Source organism: Cladophialophora carrionii (assembly GCF_000365165.1).
Source record: "Cladophialophora carrionii CBS 160.54 unplaced genomic scaffold supercont1.1, whole genome shotgun sequence".
Classification (NCBI taxonomy): Eukaryota; Fungi; Ascomycota; class Eurotiomycetes; order Chaetothyriales; family Herpotrichiellaceae; genus Cladophialophora; species Cladophialophora carrionii.
The window spans coordinates 3,889,024-3,913,820 of record NW_008481816.1 but is presented as its reverse complement, the minus strand read 5'-3'; the positions used below and the strand labels follow the sequence as shown (position 1 = coordinate 3,913,820).

Here is a 24,797-nt window from a genome sequence, read left to right as displayed (position 1 = left end):
GCACGGCGGTCTCGAGGAGCGCTGTCCTTTTATCGTGATCAACGGAAATAGAAAGCAGGTCACAAGGAGTCAAGAGGGATGATGAGGTTCAAGGCCGCGTGCGTCCAGCCAATAGAGTTTCGCCCTTGAAGTAGCCTGACCTCGTCACGTGGAAGGCTCAGCTCTTGCCGAACAGCTGCCGCCCCTCCACTCGTGCGCTAGTGTCTTGGCATTGTTTACTTTCAGCCTTTTTCGTGTTGGTGCGTTGGTGATGCAGTATCGCCCTACCAAACTCCCGTTCCCGTTACACCCTGGCCCTTGTCCTCCAAATCATGTTCCCTCAATAAATCCTGACATCCGCACGGTCATGCCTGCAAGAAGCATGGCGGCACCACCGCGTCCTACGAACCCATCCACGAGGACATCAATGCGTCCACCACTGCGACCAAATGCAACACATTATGCCTCTATGACTGGCCGAGCCCCTTCCCCGGCAGAATCACTCTCCTCAAGCAGTGCCTCTAATGCGGGAACCAAGAGGAAGGAAAGGGATTTTGACCATGACCATGGCGAAGAGACGAATATCAATGTGGTGGTACGCTGCCGTGGCCGCAGTGACCGAGAAGTGAGAGAAAACAGCGGGGTGGTGGTATCAACAAGCGGAGTAAAGGGCAAGACGGTGGAATTGTCCATGGGACCAAATGCTATCAGCAACAAGGCCTACCACTTCGACAAGGTCTTTTCCCCGGCGGCCGACCAGGCGATCATTTTTGACGATGTTGTGGCACCTGTTCTTAACGAAGTCCTGGCCGGCTACAACTGCACGATCTTCGCATATGGGCAGACGGGGACCGGAAAGACGTACACCATGTCAGGGGACATGACAGACAGTTTCGGGCTGTTATCCGATGCTGCAGGAATCATTCCTCGAGTGCTGTATTCACTCTTCCAGAAGCTCGATGCAGATGAGGTGGAGTGCTCGGTGAAATGCTCATTCATCGAGCTCTACAATGAGGAGCTGAGGGATTTGCTGTCCTCGGATGACTCTGTCAAGCTTAAGATTTTTGATGACGCGAACAGGAAGAGCCATTCGGCCACGGTGGTTCAGGGCATGGAGGAGTCACACATCAACACTGCAGCCGCAGGGATAAAACTACTCCGAGAGGGCAGCCACAGGCGGCAGGTTGCGGCCACGAAATGCAACGACCTCAGCTCCCGAAGCCACACAGTCTTTACCATCACGACCTATATCAAGAAGGCCAGCGAAGCTGGCGATGAGTATATCTGCTCTGGAAAACTGAATCTTGTCGATCTGGCTGGCAGTGAGAACATCCAAAGAAGTGGAGCCGAGAACAAGAGAGCCGCCGAAGCTGGTTTGATCAACAAAAGCCTACTGACCTTGGGCAGAGTGATTAATGCTCTCGTGGACAAGAGTTCTCATATCCCTTATCGAGAGTCGAAGCTCACCAGATTACTGCAAGACTCGCTGGGCGGAAGAACGAAAACGTGCATCATTGCGACGGTCTCACCGGCGAAAAGCAATCTGGAAGAGACGATCTCCACCCTGGACTACGCTTTTCGCGCCAAGAACATCCGCAATAAGCCTCAGGTCAACTCAATGATCTCCAAGAAGACGTTGTTGAAAGAGTTCACCGCTGAAATCGAGAAGCTGAAGAGCGAGCTGATTGCCACAAGGCAACGAAATGGAGTATATCTCACCAACGATCAGTACGAAGAAATCACGGTGGAGAGTGAGTCCAGGAGGATCCTCAGCGAGGAGCAGAAGGCGCGAATAGAAACAATGGAGGTCAGCCTCCGTAACAAAGTCCAGGAGCTGTTCAGCTTGACCAACAACTTCACCCTGCTGAAACGCGACAATGAGGCGACCAGGATCATTCTCGAAAGCACCAAGGGTGTGCTCGAAAAGACTGAAGCGGTACTTGAGGACACCAAGAGGCTACTTATGGAGGAGACCGTTATCCGCGAAGCACATGAAGCAACAGAGGAGCGGTTGTTCGGCATCGGTGCCGAGTTGGTTTCAACCGTTGGTGCATCACTGAAGGACATCGACGGTCTGCATGCGAAACTGAGACGGCGTTCTGACCTCCAGACTCGAAACCGAGAATCTTGGAAATCTCACGTCGATCGAATTGCCCATCTTTCGGGGGTTGTTGATCGCTGCATCGACCATTTCCAGGCAGCACATTCGGAGATGGTGGCTACAAGCTCTGCTCGGATCGAGGCATTTATCGGTGCGGAGACGGCGCGTTTAGAGAGTTCCACAAGGCGTATTCTTGAGGCGTCATCTGAGCTGGCGGAAGATTGCACTGGTGTTGAGAATCAGTCGGCACAAGCCAGGGATTCCATGAACAATGTGCTGGAAGAGATCAAGGATCTACGAGAAGAGGTCAGGGACAAGGTCAGCGAGGGCCTTCAGGGTCTGTCTCAAGCAGCCGCAAAGATCTCAGCGGAGGTAATATCGGAGATGGAGCAGTTCCATACTCAGCTGAACTCGTCTTACAGTGGCCTTGGCAAGGACTTCAAGGCCATGTTCGACGATCTCACCAAACAAATGTCATCACAGCAGGATGAAATCCTCTCCCTGAGGTCGGCTCTACAACAAGCAAGTCACGCGAACATTGCTGCGTCACTGGCAGCGTCGACTCAGCTCGAGGCTATACGAGACGAGGAAAGACAGGTTGCGCAGGACGAAAAGGACAAAATGAAAGAGCAGATCTTTGCACTGATCGAGTCGTCCCATCACCAGCAACAGGAAAGGCTGTCGAGCAGGTTGAATAACGTTCAAGCCAATCTGGTCGACGCGACAGAGCAGTTTGAAACTGCTAATGGGGCCCACCACCATGGCATGGAGAAGTGGACTTGTCAATACAATGAGCTGATGACGAAGGTGGTGAAGTCAAAGGATGATTTGAAGGGCAGGATGAAGGGAGACTGGACGGTGAGTGGACTGCAGCACATTGCAATCTTTATTGTCACTAATGATGGAACAGTCAATCAATGCTCGAAATACAGCTATCCAAAAGTCCACCAAAGCGGTACACGAGGAGACGGTCAAGATTGTCGAAGCCCAAGTCGCCCAAGTCGCCACCTCAATGGCAGCACTCGACGAATTTGTGACAAGAGCACGAACACAGAACGATAGTCACCATGCCGACCGCCTGCAAAAGCTGAGCACTGTCGTGTCTCGAGCCCAAGATGGGTACACCTCTCTTGAAAAGGATTCGCACGAGTCCAAAGCCGCGCTTGAAAGTTTTGTAGAAGGCCAGAAGCAACAAAAAATGGATCTTGACATACTGATTGGCTCCTTGAGCGAAGAAACACGGGAATCACTGCTGGAGCTGAAGCGTGAGCTTTCGGACAGCAGCTTGGCCGAGTACACGTCGACGGGGCAAACACCACAGAAGAGAGACTGGAACTATCCTACCGAGCTGCCACGGACTGAGAACCACGACACAATCATAGCTAGGGTAAGAGGCCTACCTGAGCCGGGGCTTGTTAACAAGACACCTTCATCAGCACGGACTCCTGCCAAATCGCCTCGCAAACAAGCGTCGCCACGGAAAGGCCCAGCGTCACCATCCAAAATTCCCAGTCCGAGCAAAACAAAGGTGTTTACCGACGTGGAAATGCCCATGATCCAGCGAGCGACGGCAGCGTCCCAAACACAGGCCTTGACGACGATCTCTACCGTGGCCTCCAGCGAACCAAAATCGGGAGGGCTCAAGGAAATCGACATCAACGTCGCTAACAGCAACAGGCCTCTCTCCGCATCATCCTCTATCTCGCAGAATGAAGAGAAGCCTGTGCTGCTGGATTTTAGTAAAAGCGTCGGTAGCGGGCATCAACAGCCCCCACTGAAACGGCATGCCACTGCCAATGCGGTCGTGGAGAGCAGGTTGCCCACCGTGAAGCAGGGCAGGGCGACGAGGAGTACAGCCGCAGGGTTCGGATTAGAGAACTTCAGTCAGAGCATTGGCCCACTCGGGGGTGGGAGGAGGTTGAGAAGCAGTCCGCCAGGGTGACCGTGTTTTGACGACCTGCTTGGATTTTGAGAGGTGGTGGTGTAGGGGTGGAGGTCGTGGGCATTTTGGTGTGATCTTTGTATATCGATAGATACCCCTTTGTGTTGGTTAGGCTCATTACTCCAGGACGGACGGTCTCAGCGATAGCTTCATCTATGCCGTCGCACTTTCCTGACAAGATGATAGAATGATGCTGGCAATGCGTCCTTTCCTTTCCTCGACTTGCGTCATATCTCAGTTGCATCTCTCGCAAATCTGAGCCACTCTATCACTTCGCCCATCGTATTTGGCCCCCGACTGCGCCGCCACAGAGCACACAAGGTTGGCTACCGGCGAGCCGCAGTTGGACCAAACGCAAGCGACTCCTGCGGCCAAGAGACGCGGCTTGCATGAACTCGTAAACTCTCGAGCTTTCACTTTTGTCTAGGGGCGTGCAAAGCCCCGCACCAGTTGTCGAAGCCTCTCTTCGCTCTTCGGGTGAGACAAACATTCGCGGGTTCTCAGGCCCTGGCTGCATCTGATGATCTGAACAGCTACTGCAAGACTGACCAGATGAGCAGAAATGAGCGAGGGGGGCTGGGTTGTTGCACGCCCCAGAACTCCCATCGTCTCCCATGGATGCGATTGCCAGCGGCTTCTGTAGCTCGAGGCCCTTGAACCTCTCCGCCACTCATGTTGCACGCCGCAGCGGTTGCGATGAAGCTTCCTGCAGCCACCCCTGGCCTCGTCCTTACCATGGCACTTTCGACTGCTGGCCAGATGCAGCGCGCTGCCCGCCTGCGTTCCCATGCATCTACACTAGCCCAGGGTCCTGAGAGATAATACGAGGTCCTCTGCTGTATATTATTCACAATGTTCAGCCTCACTGGGTGCGGTGCGCCCCATTCTCCCATTGCTCTGATGCCTCAGGCATGTGAATCCTACGTTACAGGTTCAAACGCTCAGTCGGGCGCAGACCCTCTTAAATCGAGCACTTGTTGCCATTGGGTGAGGAATACTACGAGAAAGGCTTCAGCCGCGGCCTCAGATGGATCCAGGTTCGATCCTGGGCTTGCTGGGCTCTGCGGGCGCCATCACCGCCTGCATCGTCGGCACTCTTAAAGACCTCACTGACCTGAGAGCTAAATTCGCCGTGAGCATGCTCTTTTTGCGACGGCGCCAAGCAAGATAACTGACATGCGCAGGTCGCCGACACAAACATTAAACTGCTCAAGTCCGAACTCACGGCCATCAAAAGCGCCCTAGACCGGATACATGACTGGGCAAAGTACAATCTGGAAGAAGATCAGACCCAAGCGCCAAAGCTGGGTGAGGGTCTGGGGGCCATACTCGAGGGATGTAGGGTTGCAATGGAGGTTTTGGCTGAAGATGTGGCCGATCTCCTCAACCCGAACACACTCGAACAGGGCCAGGTGGGTACAACCCATGCAAGAGGAACACGTCCCTAACCGCGCCATGGCTCAATAGTCGCACTTGCGTCTTGGGTTTCGAGATAAAACGAGACTTATCTGGCATGAAGGCGCTCTCAGAGATCACCAGGAGAGACTCTCTCGTCAGACGGGGGCGCTCCATTTGCTCCTTACTGCTATACAGTGGTATGTCAGCGTCTTTGATGGAATCTCTTCACTATCGCTAACGGCTGGGGCTCCAAGCACCAACATCTCTGAGCAGACCAGGCTTCTTCGTGCGCCAGAAAATCGACAGAAAATCCAGGATGTCGTCGACGATACCTCGACTATCCGTGCGGCACGGAGTCAGCGTGCTTCAATCGCGTCGCCTTCGATCAAGAGCGGTACATCGGCTATACCGAGCAGGGCTTTTCCGTTCGACGAAGAGCTTCTGATGACCGATGCCTACCAACATGCTACTCAACACCGAAGATCCAAGTCCGACTCTCGTCGTGATCCCATCCCTCGGCGACCTGATTTGAACATACAGATTCAGGACCACCTCCCAATTGATGAGGGTTACGATACTATGAGCAAGACCACGTCGGATTCGACGCCGTCGGCCAGTCACTGTATGTATCAACCTGTTAGGTGCTCCTCGTCTACGTAGCTTGAGTTAACTTTGCCCAGTGTCCCCTACGTGGTCTCGCGGGTCCACCTCGAGACCCCTCAGACCCTACGAAACGAACCCCATGCGAGCATCTGATCCCGGCAATGTCTATAAGATTCAAACGACCAACCTCAGCGGACGTTTCGATTCGAGCTCGCGGCCGCCATACTCACCGCTGCAGTCACCCACCGTGAAGACGGTCGACAGGAAGAAGTCTTTTTGGCACAGTTTGCGCCGGAAGAGCGATTCGGCAATTGACGAGCACACCCGGCAACAAGATATCAAGAGCCCCATCCCCGGCTCTCAGCGCGGCAAGAAGGGATTCGAGAATAAATTCCACACCAGCGTCGACTTGTCGACCCCGGCTTCAAAGAAATGCCCACCGATTGTGCGTGCGGCTCAAACGGGCTCAATCGACGACATTGAATCTTTGCTGGAGGCCCACGCGGACATAGAAGAATGTTACTGGCCGATTGGGCGGAATGCAATGGCAGTGGCAGCACACTGTGGCAATGAAGAGGTTGTGGAGCTCCTCCTTCGCTATGGTGCCAAAATGTCTCGGAAGGACAGCCTGCATTATACGCCACTGCATCTCGCTGCCAGCAGGGGTCATGTAGGTGTGTTACAGCTCCTCGTCTCTGAGGACGTGCCGCTCGAGGAAAAGGGCCCGAACGACAAGACTGCCTTACGTCTCAGCTGCGACAGTGGGCACCTCGAGGCCGCAGAATTCCTACTTGCTCATGGCGCCAAAGTGAATGCGCGCGATAAGAGCAACCTGACGTCGCTGCACGCGGCAGCCCAGCGCGGAGACCTTCACACGGTTGCCCTTCTGATTAAGTACGGTGCACATGTCCAAGCAAAAGATGCCAAATTTATGGACGCCCTGCATTACGCCTGCGATGGAGGCTTCAACAGTGTTGTTGAGCTTCTCCTCAGCAAGAAGATTGACATTGAGACACCAGGCAACGAGGGCAAAACTCCACTCATGACTGCGGCTTCGGCAGGTCATGCACACACAGTGGGGTTTCTTCTGAAGCGGAAAGCCTCGTTGAAAAGCAAGGGCTTGGGGGATATGACCGCTCTACACTGGGCAGCGTTTAATGGTCACGTCGAGGTCGTCGACCTTCTTGCGCAAAAGAAGGCGCAAATCAACGCGGTTAATGTCGACGGCAGAACTCCACTTCACCTTGCAGTTATGGCAGAGCATTTCGCCGTTGTCGAGTTGTTGTTGCGCAAGAATGCTGCTCTCGAAGCTCAATGCAAGGATTCATTCAGGCCGCTGCACTACGCCTGCGGTTTTGACAATACCGACATTGCACTTCTCCTCCTCCGCTCGGGAGCCGATGTCGAAGCGAGTGCCAGTGCCCAGAACCGACCTCTGCACCTTGCGATAACCCACGGCAACATATCCAACGTTACAATGCTTCTTGAACACGGCGCGAATATCGATGCACGCAATGCACACGGCGATCGTGCTCTGCTCCTTGCAAGCAGTCACGGCCACACGGAGATCGTCAAGGTCTTGCTGGATCGGGGCGCTCCTCTGCGTTCCAAGTTCGCGGTCGGCCCGTCTCACGAGGACTCTCCTCTTTGCATTGCGGCCAAGAATGGGCATTCTGACGTGGTCGACCTCCTTATTGGTCGTGGTGCCTCCGTAAGAGAAAAGGACGAGCATGCCTGGCAACCGTTGCGCTACGGCGCATACTATGGTCATCCAGAGGTGGTGGAGAGGCTTCTTGCCGCTGGTGCCTCGATCTCAGGTATTCAGACGTGGGGCTTCAACCTTACCGCAGACAGGATTGGCTTCGCACAGAACGTGAACATCCCCGAGGATCGAAAGGAGCATGTGATGATTCTGCTCCAAAACGCAGAAGAACGGGAGCGTCTGATACAGGAGAGCGAGCTTGCGCGGCCTCCCCGACGTCCCGTGGATGATGGTGGCTTCCCTGAGCTCGACCAGGCAACTCAACCCACACATGTCGAGTTGAGGTCGTCCACCACTCGAGCGGGACCAGGCAAGCTATCTCGGCGGTTCTCCTACGAGGCACCATCGCAATCACGATCGGAATCGCAATACTCGGATAGTGATCAGCCTCAAGAGCCGTCGTATAGTGTGTCTCCGCTGCCACCGGGGCAACCTGAGCTCGATGGTCGCCGGAACAGATCAGAACCAGATGCAGTCTCGCCGTTGCCCCACCACATGAGAGCCCAATCAGAAGTACAAATACCTGCTTCTGCGTCCTCGGCGAACATGGACACCCCTCCCGCCAGAACAAATTCTGAGCACATCTCGTCCCGGTACAGAGACGTCACAAGACGATGGCGAGAAGCCGTGGCCGACAGGCCCAACCGCTCCGCAACAGTAGCCAGTAATGTCTACAACCTCAGAAGGTCGGAAGTATCTCAACCCAGCGCATTCTCACCCGGGCCTTCCGCCATGTCATACCAGACCGTGTCTGACATGGACAGGCCTAGTCCTGGTCCTGCATACCAGAGCGTCGGTACTTCGTTTAATACGTCCTCGATGCCGTGGAGTCCAGATTCGATCACTCAGCCTCCTGTCGAGAGTGTAGCCAGTCCTCCTCCTCCGCCGCCGCCGACGAGAACCCCGCCTCCACCGCCAATAGGGGCTGAGAGTGAAGTTCGTCCATGGCAGGTGATGCCGGTGGGGCGGGTCGAGATGGGATAGACAGTAAGGAGCAAGACTGCTCAGGTCAGTTAATTTAGGCGAGAAGGCGGATGAGTTGTTCGCCGTCTCACTCTCAAGGACTTAGGCGTAGTGTGTAAGGTCACGTAGATGTAGCGGGTAATTGTGTAGTTATGTTATGTTGTACGCGACATATGCTATATGCCCTGTAGGAGAAGCGATATAGCCTATCCATATATAGAGATGAATTATGTGGTATCATGTATAGCATGCGACTTAAGTGAATCCTCGGAGCTGTAAGATACACACAGAGAGACATACATATACACATGAAGTGAGAGAGCGGGGAGGGAGGGAGGGAGGGAGGGAGAGTCGGTCCGCTCTCTTTCTGTTGTTCAATCCGCGCTCACTCGGAGGGAGAATATTTTATATTGTACAGAGTATATGCAGTACCTAGTGTGGCAAGTCGTCGACGGCGTTCTTCAAGGCATCCAGTTCAAGATAACCTTATAGGTGAAGGTACAGTAAGGTGAAGTCAGGTGGCTATAGAAAGCTCTTCTCTTTCCTTACTCATTTACTCCCTCACTCGCTCAGTCACTCGCTCACTCATTTACTCCCTCACTTATATACTTGCTTATATACAGCCCTTTACATCTTACTCTCCCTTGTGCAGGTAATGTTTATATATCGTAATAGGGCTGATGAATCTGTAATTTAGCAAGGCTGCCGTGTCCCTGTACATGTAGTACAGAGAAGCAATCTGGCGTTCTGATTGGTTGGCGGAGCTTTAGCGCAAGGCTGCGCTTCTTTCCTACTGTTCGGCCTTTTTCGCTTTTTGCTTTTCGATAGTTCATACTTCATAGAGAGGACACAGACAAATACACACCAATTAGCTTGCAGACATCGCACCGTTCCTTCTGAAATGTAATGCAGTTGAGTGTCAGAAGAGGCTGTGCCTGCTGCCACAGAGACGCATACCCAGGGGTTGGCCATGAAGCCTCAGCCCGGTTCAATATGATATAATGTAATGTGCACGGCCCTTCACAGCTTCCTCTCCCTTGTGCGGTTATGTTTGTACATATAATATATAATGTGCCCGGCCGTTTTAGTAATCCGTATTACGATTCTCATGTTCTTATCATCATCATCATCATCACCATCATCCTCATTCTTGGTACCACGCGCTTTCTCGTTTTTATCTCTAACCAGTGATTCACCCCCAAGCCGGCGTAGAGAGACCGATACCTACTGTAGGTACTGTAAGTACTGTAGATACGTATGTGATTCCCCCCCGAGCCGGCGTAGAGACACCGCTACGTAGGTACGTATGCGAGCTCACATCTACCTACTTACAGTTAAAACTACCCCGATATATCACGCATGACCCAACGCTCATCATATCGACTGCGAGGATCGGAACGTCTCCATATACTGGCTTGCGACGGCGGGATTCCAGCTCTGGCCCGCCATGGACGACACGGACGACACGGACGGCCGTTGGTGCTGGTGCTGGTGCTGGTGCTGCTGGCCCGGTGCGTGTGGTGCATGTACCTGTGCTTGTCCTTGTGCTTGTGTCTGTGAAGGATACGAGGCCAACATGGCGTCGACGTGGCCTCCTCCTCCTCCACCACCGCCACCACCACCGGCGTGCTCGTTGTTCGGCGACGGCTCAAAGTTGAAGCCAAACGTGCCGTTCTCGAAATACGCAAACACGTCGGCGTCCGGCATGGCGAGATCCATGTTCAGGGCGTGCGCTTCGATCATGGAACCGTAGTCGCCCTCGAAATCCTCCTCGGTCCACATATACGGGAGGGCGAAGTTTTCTTGGGCCAACGCAGCGGCTGCTGCTGCTGATGATGACGATGACGATGATATCGGTGCCGTCATGCCCGGCTGCACCATTCCGGGATCCCTGGATGCCTGGAAGGGAGGTTGATCGAGGGCCGACGACGTGAATGCGACCGCCGTGGCACCATCCAAGTCTCCGTATGGCAGCGGCGCGGGAGTCTGTGTTGGGTGGTTCGGGCGCGGGGTGTCGGGATTTCGCCACACGTTTGTCGGCGCGTCGCTTGCGTCCATGGGCGTGGGCTGGATGCCTGGCGTCGAGATCTTGCCGACTTGGTGTTTGGTGATCATTTGGCCGATGAGGAAGCAGGCCGCGTCGGCGATGGGCCAGATCTCGCGAAGCCGCAGCATGGCTCGCACGCAGACGTGGAATTGTTGGCCGGGCAGCGCCCCCACGGTCTGTCCCTTGGCTTTGATGTCCACCAGGAAGGAAGCAAGCGCGAGGAGCATGAAGCTCACGGAGAGCGGAGGCAGGAATCGGATGAGATCCTTCTCCTGCATCGACTCGACCATCTCGGCGATCTTCTCGGCGGCCTCCTTGACTTTGGAGGTCGGACTGTTGCCCGAGCCGCCGGAAGGTTTCGACAGGGACTGCGGTCGGTTGAGCGCTTCGGTCGCCATCAGGTAGAGCATTCTCAAGACTGATCTGTGAACCAAGAGTGCGTCGGCGGTCGACGTGTCGGGGTCGACGTTGCTGGTGCCTGTCACTAACCAGCAACTGGGTGGCAGGTTGCGGTACCATTGGTCCAGCGCGTGTTGCAGGTCGAGATACTGCTTCGAGTTGACTTCGGACCGTCTCGGGGTGTAGAGCATGGTCGACTCCGCGGTCGAGCCGCCGAAGCCACGCAAATGGTAGAAATCTCGCAGGATTTGTCCGACGAACACCAGCAGCTTGATCTTCTCCATGCACATCTCGGCCAACATGGTCCTAGTATACGCGTCGGTGAGAAAGTCGCAGTCTCTCAGGCACGGAATGGCCGACGTGACGGACTTGGTTTCGAAGTCGTTGAGACCGAGCAGCGAGAGCCGGATGTCTTCGTTCTTGATCCGCATGGGCCGCCGCATACTGATCGCGATGACCCGGTCGCGGTATAGACAACACCACCAGATGCGTCGCCACAGAGCGGCCGTCTTGGCGTCCTTTTGCGTGTAGGTAAAGGGCTGGTTCAAGCCGATGCTCGTGGCGAGCGAGACGCATATCCCGAGCCAGTGCCAGGGATCTTTCTGGTCGTTCTCCGAAACGTACCAGTAATTCTTCATGAGCAGTGATTGGATGAGAGCTATGCGGTCCACGTCCCAGTCGAAGTCGTACAGGAGCTAATGATGCGTGTCAATTTGATGCAGCCAACTGAGTTGCAGGTCCGGCTGACTCACCTTGACCTTCTGATAATAGTCGGCCCTCGCGGCCCTCCGGTTTTCGTAGCCTGCTTCCTGGAGAAGCGGCAAGTCGACGTAGGCCGTGGCGGAAAACAGCACCGCCTGAAACACAATCAAGCTAATCTTTGGCGAGGCGTCGTTGCCGTCGAGGGCGCCCATGAAATCCTCGAGGTCGACAATGGGCATGAAGGGATAGACGTAGAGCACAAAACAGTGGAGGAGTTGATCGCGGAGCTCGCCCACCGGGGTGCTCAACGCGCCGCGCCGACACAGAAACTCCAAGTCATCCTGCCGGATATCTGGTCGCGAAGGACGGATATACGCTGGAAGCTCGAACGCCGGCTGTTGTCGGTTGGAGACGGTCGAAGTCGCGCCTACCTGGCTCTGTGCCCCGACGCTGGTGTTGGGGGTGATGGCGGTAGGGCTCTGGAAGCTGTTGGGTATGAAGGAGGGAATGATCGGGGTGGTGTGGACTGAGCGAACGTCCGTCCTCAAGCCTTCCGTGGCCAGCGCACCGGCATCCTGGTTCGCCGGGGCAGTCGTGCCGTCAAAGGTGTCGATGTCGTTTGGTCCATGATTCGGCCGGTATGAAGATGTGGAATCCGACGTCGATCTCGGTTGTGCCTGGGAGATCGGGGGCAGTGACACCAGGCTGCTCAACTGGCGTTTCTGAAGACGGTACTTCCTGCTCCGCTTCGACTCGAGGATGACGCATTCGATGCCGTCGGAGGAGCAGTTGTGGCAGGGAATGCCGGATTTGACGAGATCACACTTGACCTTCCGCGTCCTGCAGTGGTGGCATGCCTGGGACGCTCGCTTCTTCACCACGCGCTCCGTGGCATTCAGACCGCTCGAGGTCGACGTGTAGGGATTTTCCAGGCTGCCCATTGGTAATCTGTGTGCGAGGCGACGAGGGCAACTGTCAAGCTACCATTGTGTTAGATAATGTGACCGAGAAGTTGATGGCAGTTTGTGTCCGAGACTTTTCAGGCCAGTTCGGGGAGTAAGACGGTGCAGCAGAACACGAGGAGCTCGTCTCAAAGCGGGGGTGTTTCGCCTTGGCCAAGCTGGCAAGCTGATTCATGTGCTGTGCTCCGTACTGCTCACGGGGTGCAGGGGGGAAGCATGGCCTTGTCGTGCAAACAAGAGGTGATGTATGGTCTGCTGGTGAGCGAGCGAGGTCCCCCTGTGGTCAATGTTCTGTTCCCCGCGAATCCAGGCCAAGATGGGGATGATGGAGCGTCTTTGCTAATGGGATCAGAGATCGAGAGTCACCTAAGAGTCGATTTAGTGTGTACGGAGGACCGGGGTGCGTGGTGCGCATTACGGAGCAGGCGTGGGAGATGTCCGGGGTCGGCGAGTAGCTCCCGGTACACAGTACACAGTAGGCCGGGGGGTGGGAGGGTCACACCCCGGCAGACCGTGATCAATGGCGGTGGCGGTGGTAGCGAGGACAAAGACACTGGATGATTCACCACAGGACGGATATATAGAAGTGTAGTCTTCTCACCTATCGGCACACACTGTAGCGGATAGCACACACTGTAGCATCGCACAGCACAGCACATCGAACCGACTGTTACCTCGCTACTCCACCGGCCAATTACACACCATACACCAAGTCGGTATGCCGCCGTCGACACCGTCACGCCCAGCAGCACTCACACCCTCGTCGGTGCCACCCGGATACGACCACACGACGTCGACGACCCTGAAACCAAAATACGCATAAACATCCCTCGCCCGTTCATTCCCGGCGACCAACCACAAGGGCACCCTCTCGGCCTTTGCCCTCGTCACGAACGGCTCAATGACAGCGCGCACCGCGCCCTTGTCCCTGCGCAGCGGATCGCGCGCCATCAAGGACAACTTCCAGCGCGGCTGCGGGTCCGAACCAAAACACGCCGTCTCGGCGTCCTGGACCTGGCGCAAGAACCGCGCAAAGATAGGCCTTTGCCGATCCTGCTCCTGCTCCTGCTCCTGCGTCAGTTGCGCGGCGGTGGCTATCGCCGCAGGCGGCTCCCAACACGCCACGGCCGCGAAGTTGCCGGCCTCGACGACGACCGCCCCAGCCGCGAGTTTGGCGTCCACGCGCCGCTTGGCGCCAATGTACAGCAGCTGGCTTGTCACGGGGGTTGAGGCGCCCGCGGTTTCTTGCTGGAAGACGACGTTCAGCGGGTCCGTCAGCGTGGCGCGCGATGTGATCTCGGCGAGCCGGTGGGCGTATTCGGGCGATCGGGATAGCGTGAAGGATATAGACGTCGTGGTGCTGGACGTGGGGGGAGAGAGATGAGGGATGCGCACTTCTGTCGATAGGGCGGGGGCGAGGGTGTGCCCATGGTCGTGGCCGTGGCCGTGGCCGTGGCCGTGGCCGTGGTCGTGGTCGTCGGTGATGGAGCACGACGCTACACTTGTGTCTGCGTCTGTGGCCGTGTCTGTCCCTGCGTTTGTGCCCGTGCCTACTGGCACTTCTTCCATTTTGAAACTCAATCTATCTTGCGCCGCCGCCGCAGTTGACCGGGGAGACTTCCTTCACGATACGACTGACTGTATCGATCGGGTATTAGTTGTCACGACGCACGACCCGTCGTCCTTTGTCAAATGGATGATGATGCCATGGCAAGCAGGGCGCGATCACATAGGAATAAACGGCACAGGAGGACTCGCGTAGAACATACAGAGGAGCGGGAGTTAAGGTATGCATATGAGTCATCGGGTGGTGAAAGCATGGTGTTGCATGCCGTGGGTGCGTCTCTGTCTGCGTCTCTGTCTGCGTCTATATCTGCGTCTATGTCTGCGTCTATGTCTGCGTCTATGTCTGCGTCTGGGGTAATTATGGCGTCGAGGGCTTTTATCCCAAGTTCAAGCCGACCGAAAGATGCAGGCGCCACGACTTGAGCAAGAGACATTCAGGTTCATCAATGCGACATCCGACGCTTGACTGTCTTGTATCGTCTTGGACGGATTCACCTCCGCAGGTTCAAATGAAGCGAAGCCATAGAAGAGGTTGACTCTAGCAAGCGGAGGGGCCTAGCATACCTAGGTAGGTACTTATGTACTGGGTACTCCGTACTCTCCTCGGCCCTAGAGGCCACGCAAGACATGTCGGGGGTGGCCCTCTGAGAGCTGGCTCGTATACACTCTAATTAGCGAGACTGGCATGGATAATATACTGTACTCCGGAGGATACTCGTACCTAGGTATTTATTTCGGCTACCACGGTCTACCGTTGAAGTCGTCTAATGAAACACACCCTGAATCCAATGCAAGTTGCAAGTGGCGGGACTCCCTTTCACATCCAACAGAGGACTTACTAACCCGTCCGAAACGCATCTGCATATTGAATAACAGTAGCTGGTGGTATGACTATGTTGGCCGAGTAAGTGGCGAGGAACCACATAGGCATGTTTTAATAGTCGATTTCAAGGGTAGACCGTGGTATCTACCGTACCACGGAACGAGCCACTGGTAAAGACAGGGCATCACACATCTACGCTTCCCGTCTCTCGCTCGACACGTCGCCGTATCCGCTGGTGGCATTACAACGCATACCGAAACTCCGGGTTTTGCTTGTCCGTCAGGTCCATAAACTCGGTGTCTGGCACGTGGACATGTCCTTCCGCCGTCGCAGCAGCCACGCGGTCCCGACGCCGGTTCTCCCAGAAATACCAGTACCGGAGCACCAACGCCGTCACGATGGCCAAGGACAGACAGGCCATGATGGCCACCTTGGCGGGGATGTAGTCTGGCGCCGTGTACCCCGTGAATGTCAGCGGTCCGATGATGTTGGACGCCCCATACGCGAACAGGATGGTGGCGTTGACGCTGATCTTCTTGGTGTGGCCCGCATAGTTGGCCGCGGCCCACGAGTACATCATCGACAGGTCTGCCCGATACGGTTCATATTAGCATGGACATGGGCGCAGACGTAGGGAGGAGGGGCTTGCTCACTGGGCCCAAACACTTGGGTGAGATAGATCCCGGCCAGTTTGCCGGCCTTGTCGCTCTTGGGCAGGAATGCCATGAGACCGCCTCCGAGGACGCCAGGCACCAAAAGCGCCACGATCCCGTACCCGCGGTTGTTGAACTCGCCGGCGTACCAGGACGCTGACAGCACCGCAATCATCGAGATGGCGCCACTCGGGATGTTCAGCAAGGCCGACTGCTTCGAGGTGTATCCGAATCCCTTGATCAGGGTTGACGAATAAGTCCCGCACGCCCCGGTGGGCACGTTGCCGGCGATGACGATCACGATGATGAGCCATGTCCGCGGGTCCAGCATGGTTTCGGCGAATTGCTCCCGCTTGAACGTCTTGTTCTCAATCCCGGTTCGGTTCTCCCGAAGCCTCTCGATGGCCAAGACCTTTTCGTTGTGATGGAAGCGCGATGCCATGGGAGAATCAGGCAGGATCAGAAAGACGACGATTCCCCAGGCGACGGTCACGATCCCAAACACCAGAAACATGATCTTCGTCGACGTGTTAGTCGTCTGTCCCAGTCAGAGTCTCCGGACGCCACGTACCTGCCACGACTTGAACGACTTGTCCGTATAGTGCTGGAAGCCAAAGGACGCGAGAGCCCCGACGATCGTCCCTGCGCCGACCCCGAGGTACCATATCGCCACTCTCAGAGGTTGTTCTTCACGCTGCAGGGAGTGATGCGGATTAGCTGGAAGGCGGCAGAGACCGGGCAACGGGGCAACTCGCACCTTGTACCACATTCCCGTGATCAGAATCAGACACGGAGCACTGGATGCCTCGAACACGCCCAAGAGCAGGCGTACGACAATGAGACCGCCGAAGTTGTGACAGGAGCTGTGGACTTCGTGCGCGGGTGTCAGCAAGTGGCGAGGTTTTCCGGTCTGCGATATCCAACTGACCGGCCAACATCACACCCCATAGAACGACATTCACCGCCAGGTATTTTGCTGTCGGGAACTTCTGCATCAGGTAGGCATGTACCGGCTGGAACACGGCAAAGGTGACGTAGAAGAAGGTCGCAAGGTAGGAGAAGTCGGCCGCGCTCATGTTCGTGTCCTTGCTCAAACCCATGACATTGGCATAGTTGACTTGTCGAGCAGATTAGCCCGACCACGCTCACGCAAGGGGCCCCGTGGGACATACTCAGGCTCTTGTCAATGTACTGCAGGACGTACACCTGTGGATCTGCATTAGCAGGTGCCCGTCTGGACGAACACGACCCTCAGAACAGGCTCGGTACAGACAACTCACTCCGAACAACAGGGGCATGATGCGATAGTCGATCCGGCGGAGCAGTTCCTTCTCGTCCAACTCGGCAATCGACGCGTCGGCCTCATGTCGAAGGAAGGCAAGAGCTCCGTCTACCTCGTGGATCGCGAGCTTCTCGTTGGTCTCGAGAATAGGCTGCTCAACAGGCCTTGTGGCGTGCGCGATAGTCTCGACGTCTTTCGACATGGCTGTGAGTGTGCTCAAGTCCTCCGGCAAAACCGTCTGGAGTCGACAGCTTGAAAATCAACCCTGATGGAGGTTGCGAAAGTCAGTGGTCCCCCACTGGAGCCACGGTCATCGTCCCGACCCATATATAGATGCCTCTTGAGGGCAAATGCTTGCAAACACGGCCAACCTGAGCTCCAATAGTGGCACCGAACCCAGATTCAACCCGTGGGAAAGATTAGAGATATCGGCCAGCATGTCTCCCCCTGCCGTTGTAAGCTGCGGGTGGCTCAAGATACAGTCCCGACGCTACTGAGACCACGATACAGTCCCGAAGGAGACTGGACGAATGGTAAGGTTCGCCCATCAAGTAGTCGAGGACAAAGATACAGTCCCGCACCGGAGTATGAGCGATGGGGATGGAAGCTATCTTCACCCGCCTCGTCTCCTTCCTGAAATGGACGCATATGCAGGTCCTTCGCGCGCATCTCGTGTGGCGGACATTCCCGACCATGTACTCCGTACGAGTACACGTTGTTGGATGCTTGTCGCGGATATCCCGATAGACACGTTTTCTAGGTCCATTGTAGCTGCCGCCGACATCCTTCCGCAGAGGCAGAGGCTACTACACCCAGTGGCGGATATAGGAAGGGAGGCGGCTGCTCAGCCCGTTGCTCAATCCACGGGGCAAAGGTGAAAAGGAAATGCCAGTGTGACAAGACGTCGCTCCCTGCTCGCTGATCGATCCACTGCCACGACGGACCGTGTGTCCAGCAAGGATTTGGCAAGTCCCTTCCATCATGATGACGCTTTGCAAATCGCGTATGCTTCGCCCCGGTTCCATCCCGGCGAGGTCGAGCCTCTTTTCTTTTTCGAACAGGACATCTTCGCTCGCGCTGAGATCTGTGCGTCCGTTTGCCGCCGTGGCCGAGGGGACCATTCCCCCCTTCAGAGTCAACGAGAAGCGCCTCTGGGATGCAATCCACCACACTGCACAATGGGGTGCCACGCCAGACGGGGGCATTCGGCGTCTCGCGCTGACAGACCTGGACAAAGCCGTGCGAGAGTGGTTCATCTCGTCGGTCAAATCACTTGGCTGCAGCGTCAAAGTCGACGAGATGGGCAGCATCTTCGCCACGCGCCCGGGAACATCCTCGTCGCTCCCTCCGATCGGCATTGGCAGTCATCTCGACACGCAGCCGGCCGGCGGGCGCTACGACGGCATCCTCGGTGTGCTCGCCGGCATCGAGGTACTGCGAGTCCTCGAGGAAAACGGGCACAAGTCGTATGCGCCGATTGCAGTCATTGACTGGACGAACGAGGAAGGGGCGCGGTTCAACACAGGCATGGTGTCTTCGGGGGTCTGGTCAGGTCGATACACGCTGGACTTTGCTCATGCGCTCCCTGCCGCCGAGGACAAGACGAATGCAATGACCTTCAAGAGCGAGCTGGAGCGGATCGGGTTTCTGGGCACGGTGCCTGCATCGTACCAGGCCAATCCACTGAGTTCACATTTCGAGCTGCATATCGAGCAGGGTCCGATCTTGGAAGACGAGGCGAAGAAAGTCGGGGTTGTAACCGGTGTCCAGAGTATGGGATGGCTCATCGTGACAGTCCACGGAGAGAATCAGCATTCGGGCACCTGCCCGATGGCCCGCAGGGCGTGTGCTCTGACGTCTGCTGCTCGGATGATATCCCGCGTCGAGGAGATAGCCCTCGCGGCTCGGGGTCTATCGACCGTGGGGGTCATCAACTCGTGGCCTCAGTCTCCAGCCACGGTGCCTCATAAAGTCGTCTTCAGTGTCGACTTGAGCCACCATTCCACCGAAGTTCGAGAAGCCATGATAGCTGATACAACTTCGGAGTTCGCGCGGATTGCCCACGCCAACAAGTGTTCTGTCGAAATCCAAGACATCTGGAACAGCCCTGCTGTCCAGTTCCACCCGGACTGCATCAGCTGTGTAAGGGAAGCAGCCATAAACGTAGCGGGCGAGGACGGCGTCAAGGAAATGGTGGCTGGTGCCGGACATGACAGCGTCCACACAAGCGATAGAGTCCCGACGAGCATGATTTTCGTGCCATCCAAGGGCGGTATCTCGCATCATCCTGATGAATTCACGTCGTCGGAACAGTGGTCAGTCTCCCTAAGGATTTCGACCTGGTCTGTCAACTTATGAAAACTGACATACTGCTCTGCTAGTGCTCGTGGCGCCCAAGTCTTGCTCGAAAGTGTACTGCGGTACGATGAGCAATTGCGGGGGGCCACATCTTGACATGCGTAGAATGGGAAAACCTGCTGGCTTGCGGTGGCTTCGCGGAGGACGGCCACCGACGATGCATTTGTCAAAGGAAGGGGCTGGGCCGCTGCAACGAGCGTGGAGCCCTCGGTCCAGCTCTGCGAACCCGTAGCCGAGAAATCCACAACGGTCTGAAAGTCATCTCGATTTGGCGCGTTGAGCGGTTGCCATGCTCCGGGTCCATCGAACGAGGGTTCATGTAGGTGTCTCGAGATATTCGAGCATGGCTGTGGCGGGGAGGTTGAGGGAGTTGTACCCATATAATATAAGCCTTCTATCCCAGGTGATGGGTTCGGGTGGGATGATCGTTCGGCTGTGAAAGCAGCGAGCCCAGGAACGTTGTCTTGCAGAGATCCTGGCCATGTCATCGAATAGTCATGGATGGGGTTGTCTAGAGAAGCATCTGCCGTCTGTAATTCCAACGGCTGGCCAGGGCGATGGCTGCATCCATTGTTTTGCTCTGTAGACACCACGTCCTTGACATGACCTGCCATGATTAGGGATACATCCTAAAGCTGACAGAGATGGGACTACCGATGAGCTTCTGCACTTGCAAGATATTCTCAGGCGTGCCTTCCTCTCCCAGGGCATCGAGCGCTTCCATGACCTCCACTTTTACCACGACACACGGGTAGCCCAAGCGGACGCAATTAGCACACCTGCGCAGAGGGTCTCCGCGCGAGGGCATGCACCTCGCCTTTCGCTTTCGGCACCGGTCTATCATATGAGCCCCTGTACAGGTGTTGGGTGACGGATTCCGGGGATCTCAATGCTTACCGCACGCGACAGATGCACGATAGTAGCCCAGCTTGCTACCTTTCGACCGAGCCCTGGAAAAGTACCCTGAGTGAGACATCCTCGAAGTGAGCCACGGGTAGGTAGCAGTCGAGATCATCCGAAGTGATACAACGGGAAAATGCCGGTGTTGGGGTCTTTCTCGACATCATGTCCTTTATCAGTGCGGAGAATCGCCCGGGACACGAGGCGACCGCAGCTCGAAGCTGATGGCAGAAAGCGGACAGCTCCGTATGGACGTGTAACGTGTCTCGTTGCTGGCATGAGGGCAGCTGCAGCTATGTAAGCCTGATCAATGAGCTCTGTCGAGGTATGCATGTCGTTGATCAAAATGTGAAAAGAAAAGAAAACAGATGCGCAGGGAGAAGTCGGCAAGGCAGAATACACCCATCGCATGCTGAGCACCAGGATACAAAGACGGTGACAAGGCCTCGCCACGGGATGGAAGGTTCTCTGGGCCGCGCATTGGGTCAAAGACCACGCCGGACGCCCAGCTGCACAGCTGGAGGAGTGTCTCTGGGTGCAGCAAGGGCTGTCACAAGAATGTAGTTGTGTTCGCAGGAGTCGAACCGACAATCGCTCATGTTGGCTCGGAAATTGGAAGTCGGAATGTATATATATATATATATATATATACCGGTAGCAAAATCTCTTCACTTTTCGATATTCAGGTCTGCTCCACCAGGTTTCATTGTTATGTCCTTGAAGTGCCAGTAATATCCACTGGAGAAGGTTGACACACTGCACACACTCGGTTCGATCGAGGTTGCGAGACGGAACGAAGGCCCTTCCGCCATAAGGATGATAGTGAAAACCGAGTCCCCAGCGTCTCAATCGCAATACGTAGGGTCGTGGTTATTTCAATGTCAAGCAGGGTAGCATCGGAATCGAGATGAGGCCCTGGCGGCTCGACATAACAACGCCCGCCAGCTGAGACTTCCAGGCATAGTGTCAGCTAACCAGTATGTACCAGCAGATGAAGAGCAAGATCAATAGATAGTAGAGACAGACGAGCATCAACTTGCACGTCAAAAAGCTGCCATTCCGCGACTGTCAAATGTGTTCCACTGTTCGGCCCATGATACTCCATTGCCATTTTCCGTTCGTCAATGGCTCGGACAAGTCTTCATTCTCAGATGATGCTAGGCTCGGTGGCATCGCTGGGGGGTGGACCCAGTTACTTGGTACCGGCGATGTAGAGACCGCAGCCCTGTTGAGCGAGGGTAACACCTTTGAGGTCGCCCACGGCCAGTCCAGCTTGTGGTGTGTTATCAATCGCTGTTGCTGGCGTATATCAAAGCGCGGGCTTGGATGTCGCCTGACTGGTGGTAAAAACCATTGATGCCGTTCTGAACCGTTTCCTGCGAACCTGGAGGAGCAACCAGGTTGGAGTCATCAAATCCGTCACGAGGGCAGTGTGAAGCTCGCCAACACGGTTGACGGCCGCGAATCGAAGCTGCGCACAACCCTAGGAGCCTTCCGACTTCATAGTTGGAAGGCGATAGCCTGTCGTCGATCCTAGTGGTCAGCAATTCAAATGCAAGGAATGGATCCTACGTTTCTCCTACTGCAGCACTCCCGAAGCATTCAGCAAGGTGGTAGCCGGAATGACAACAGTGCTTGAGGCTGGCGCGATTGACAAATGTTCCGCTGCACTCCCCGATGTGCTGGCCGCACCAGCAGACATAATAACACGAAGCTCATAGGACGGGAAGGTTCAGATCTCCGACAGTGTCTTCGGATAGTATGATCGGCGTATTTGTGGGACTGATAGCCCGCCGTCTCTGCGTTAGGCAGAGTCAAGCCGAGCTTTGTTGGCATCTGATAACTCGCGCATTGCATTGCATTGCATTGCATTTGAGTTCCAATGGCGATGTGCAGTTTGCAGGACAGTCTAGGACCGGTTCCCTCCACAGCATGCCGCATGACAATCTGTCCGAGTAGGCAAATGGAAAGATGCACCCAACCAGAATCTCTTAACGGGCGATTGCCTTAAGGGTGCAGTACGTGATGGGCTGGAGCGCCGTCACTGCAGGCGAACCTTCCCAACTCCGCCAATCTTGGTGTCGCTGAGGCAATTACTTGACTCGACACGCAGTGATCCCCTCCGCGCTTAGACTGAGAATCGCATAAAGATGCGGGTAAGGAGTTCAAGCAGGTGAAGTATGTATTCGTAATGGGCCGCTCCTTGCCATTGATCACATTTGGCGAACCCCCGAGGTCTGCCAGGCCTGAACTCCTGATACAAGCGCACTAATGGTTCGTCGCATCAATTCATTTGCATTCCGTGTTATGTACGGGATACGTGAACCGCTGGGAGAATAATGCACGTCGGTTAGCCAGAAGGCATACTCCGTATGCACGGGCTTAGCATCACCTAGTGAGTCTTGTGACAGTCGATCTGATCGTATTAGTTCCTGTTTCAGTATCAGTGCTTTAAGTTTTGTCAGAGGCTGAGACTTGGACATGGATAGCTGTGCCGATCAGAGCCCCAAGTCACTGCTAGCTCGCAGCTGACCGCTTGCGTTCGAGTGAGCACAATTGCGAAAGACTTGGACACTCTGTACAGATTAGCCATGTCAGCCAGGGGAAGTAAGTTGCTCCGCTGCAGCTTTAGCGGACGTCGCTTGGTACCATAAGCGGCTTCGCTTCCTTAACCAAGCAAGAAGTGAGCAAGCCTGGCAACGACAGCCATGACCGGTAGGCTCGCCGTCAGGGCTGAGAGCCAACGTTCGCAATGGATGTATGAGGGTGCCAGTATTTTCGTGAGTGGTAAATACTGGTGAAATAGCGCTCTGTCCCATTTCGAGCAACGGCGTGCCTTGGTCCACACGAGGTCCATCCGATGCGGCTTCGGCATGAGCCTCCCAGTCAAGACTACGTATTATTGTTGCTGCCGACAAGGTCGGAAACCCAGTCCATGGTTCACAACCTCGACTTGGAACGCTCGTCGGCTCGGCTGAGCTCTGGTCGTGAGTGAGGCTGCTGCCAATAATTAGCCCTTCCTGACAAATTGATCGAACTGATCGTTCATTGGCCCGGCAGCTGCAATGATGACGCCGTGGCCGGGTATTCTTGATTCTTGCGAGATGCACGGCTCTGAAATCGGACATGTCTGAGGAGAGGGTAGTGGAGTCTCTGGACTGATTGGCCGTCTGGGGGTGGTGTTATCATGTTTTCGGTATAGGGTCGGGGTTGATCGATTCGTGGACTACGCTTAATGGAGTCGACTCGTTGACAGTTGTGGAAGATTTCCGTATCTCGTCGAGCAGGACGGAGTAACTCGCATGGCCCGGAAGAGATCCCGTCACCAGACCCAAGCGATGCTGGAGAGACAGGACCGTCGAGAGCGCAGAAGTTGCCATACCGCCGTGTGTGTGGCGCATAGCGCGCATCGTTGAAGGCGACGTGGGGACGCGTCTATTCTTGGGGCACATCGACGGCTTCATTTAAGGCCACCGACGATTGTTGGTCCTCTTCGAGATGTTCACATCTCGCTTCGAATGGACCTCATCTCGGGTAAAACGCCACAGGGCGCGGGCAGCAAGTCCAATCGAAGAGCCAACTTGATGAGGTCGATCCTCGATCACGCTTAGCCAGAAACGAGCATTCGCGACAGGTATTTTGTGGGTACGGCTGAGAGCACGAAAGGCGGGTATTCAGCGGAACTGTAGGTCTCCGACCACGGTGTCCTGTGTACTGAGTCGAGACGCCTGCTCCAAGGCACACTCCCGAACACTAGGCCTTCGACGTTCGAGATCCGCAGCCAAGTTGCTGACGGGCTCCGTTTGTGCCGTATTGTACGGAGTACACTGTATGCACTGTTCAACCGCAAGAAGTAAACCGGATTAACAGTCAAGTGACAAGGCGAAGCGCGACGCTAGTTGCCTGGACCAAAGAAAGCCAGGTCCCGGATGTGGTGCCGTAGGAGGTCTTGTCAATCTTGCCTGCGCAGCCCAGGTACTAGCGTGGTGAAGCGGCAGTTTACGGTTTGGCTCTTGCTCTTAGAGAAGGATGGACGTAGTACACAGCAATAGGATTCCGGGAGTTGGAGGGGACCCTTCACACACTCGACTCGTACTTGGGGAATAGGGAAACCACACTGCAGAGGCGCATGAGAGAGACAGCTGTTCTCAACCCCCTTGGATATTGCGGCTCCGATATGGGTTCGGTGACTTGGAACCAACCGCCATCGTTGGAACGGGCTGCATCTGCGGAATCGTAAACTCAAAGAGCCAGCAGCAGATGCGACAGGGGCCGCTTAAGATGGAGATCAACCGTTGCGACCTAACCCCCTGAGCCTGGTTGTGGTTGGCCGAGGACGGCGATGGAGGGAGGAGTG

General features: G+C 55.5%; 6 protein-coding genes across 6 annotated transcripts; 3 read left to right on the top strand and 3 right to left on the bottom strand.

Annotated features, from left to right (window-relative positions):
* Window positions 1-361: 361 nt before the first annotated feature.
* G647_01392 (uncharacterized protein) lies at window positions 362-4,022 on the top strand (the record flags this gene model as incomplete). The annotated part of the gene is made up of 2 exons (XM_008724792.1): window positions 362-2,938; window positions 2,991-4,022. The coding sequence occupies 2 exons, from the start codon at window positions 362-364 to the stop codon at window positions 4,020-4,022; spliced, it is 3,609 nt and encodes a 1,202-aa protein (XP_008723014.1).
* Window positions 4,023-5,049: 1,027 nt separating this feature from the next.
* Window positions 5,050-8,769, top strand: G647_01391 (uncharacterized protein; the record flags this gene model as incomplete). Its single annotated transcript, XM_008724791.1, has 5 exons — window positions 5,050-5,154; window positions 5,207-5,434; window positions 5,490-5,617; window positions 5,675-6,042; window positions 6,101-8,769. 5 exons carry the CDS (start codon window positions 5,050-5,052, stop codon window positions 8,767-8,769), a joined length of 3,498 nt encoding a protein of 1,165 aa, XP_008723013.1.
* Window positions 8,770-10,122: 1,353 nt separating this feature from the next.
* Window positions 10,123-12,837, bottom strand: G647_01390 (uncharacterized protein; the record flags this gene model as incomplete). Its single annotated transcript, XM_008724790.1, has 2 exons — window positions 10,123-11,889; window positions 11,947-12,837. 2 exons carry the CDS (start codon window positions 12,835-12,837, stop codon window positions 10,123-10,125), a joined length of 2,658 nt encoding a protein of 885 aa, XP_008723012.1.
* Window positions 12,838-13,536: 699 nt separating this feature from the next.
* On the bottom strand, window positions 13,537-14,427 carry G647_01389 (uncharacterized protein; the record flags this gene model as incomplete). Its single annotated transcript, XM_008724789.1, has 1 exon — window positions 13,537-14,427. The coding sequence occupies one exon, from the start codon at window positions 14,425-14,427 to the stop codon at window positions 13,537-13,539; it is 891 nt and encodes a 296-aa protein (XP_008723011.1).
* Window positions 14,428-15,488: 1,061 nt separating this feature from the next.
* On the bottom strand, window positions 15,489-17,384 carry G647_01388 (uncharacterized protein; the record flags this gene model as incomplete). The annotated part of the gene is made up of 7 exons (XM_008724788.1): window positions 15,489-15,835; window positions 15,901-16,417; window positions 16,472-16,594; window positions 16,658-16,770; window positions 16,829-17,017; window positions 17,073-17,106; window positions 17,181-17,384. 7 exons carry the CDS (start codon window positions 17,382-17,384, stop codon window positions 15,489-15,491), a joined length of 1,527 nt encoding a protein of 508 aa, XP_008723010.1.
* An 803-nt stretch (window positions 17,385-18,187) lies between these two features.
* G647_01387 (uncharacterized protein) lies at window positions 18,188-19,636 on the top strand (the record flags this gene model as incomplete). The annotated part of the gene is made up of 2 exons (XM_008724787.1): window positions 18,188-19,497; window positions 19,564-19,636. 2 exons carry the CDS (start codon window positions 18,188-18,190, stop codon window positions 19,634-19,636), a joined length of 1,383 nt encoding a protein of 460 aa, XP_008723009.1.
* Between the last annotated feature and the right edge of the window lie 5,161 nt (window positions 19,637-24,797).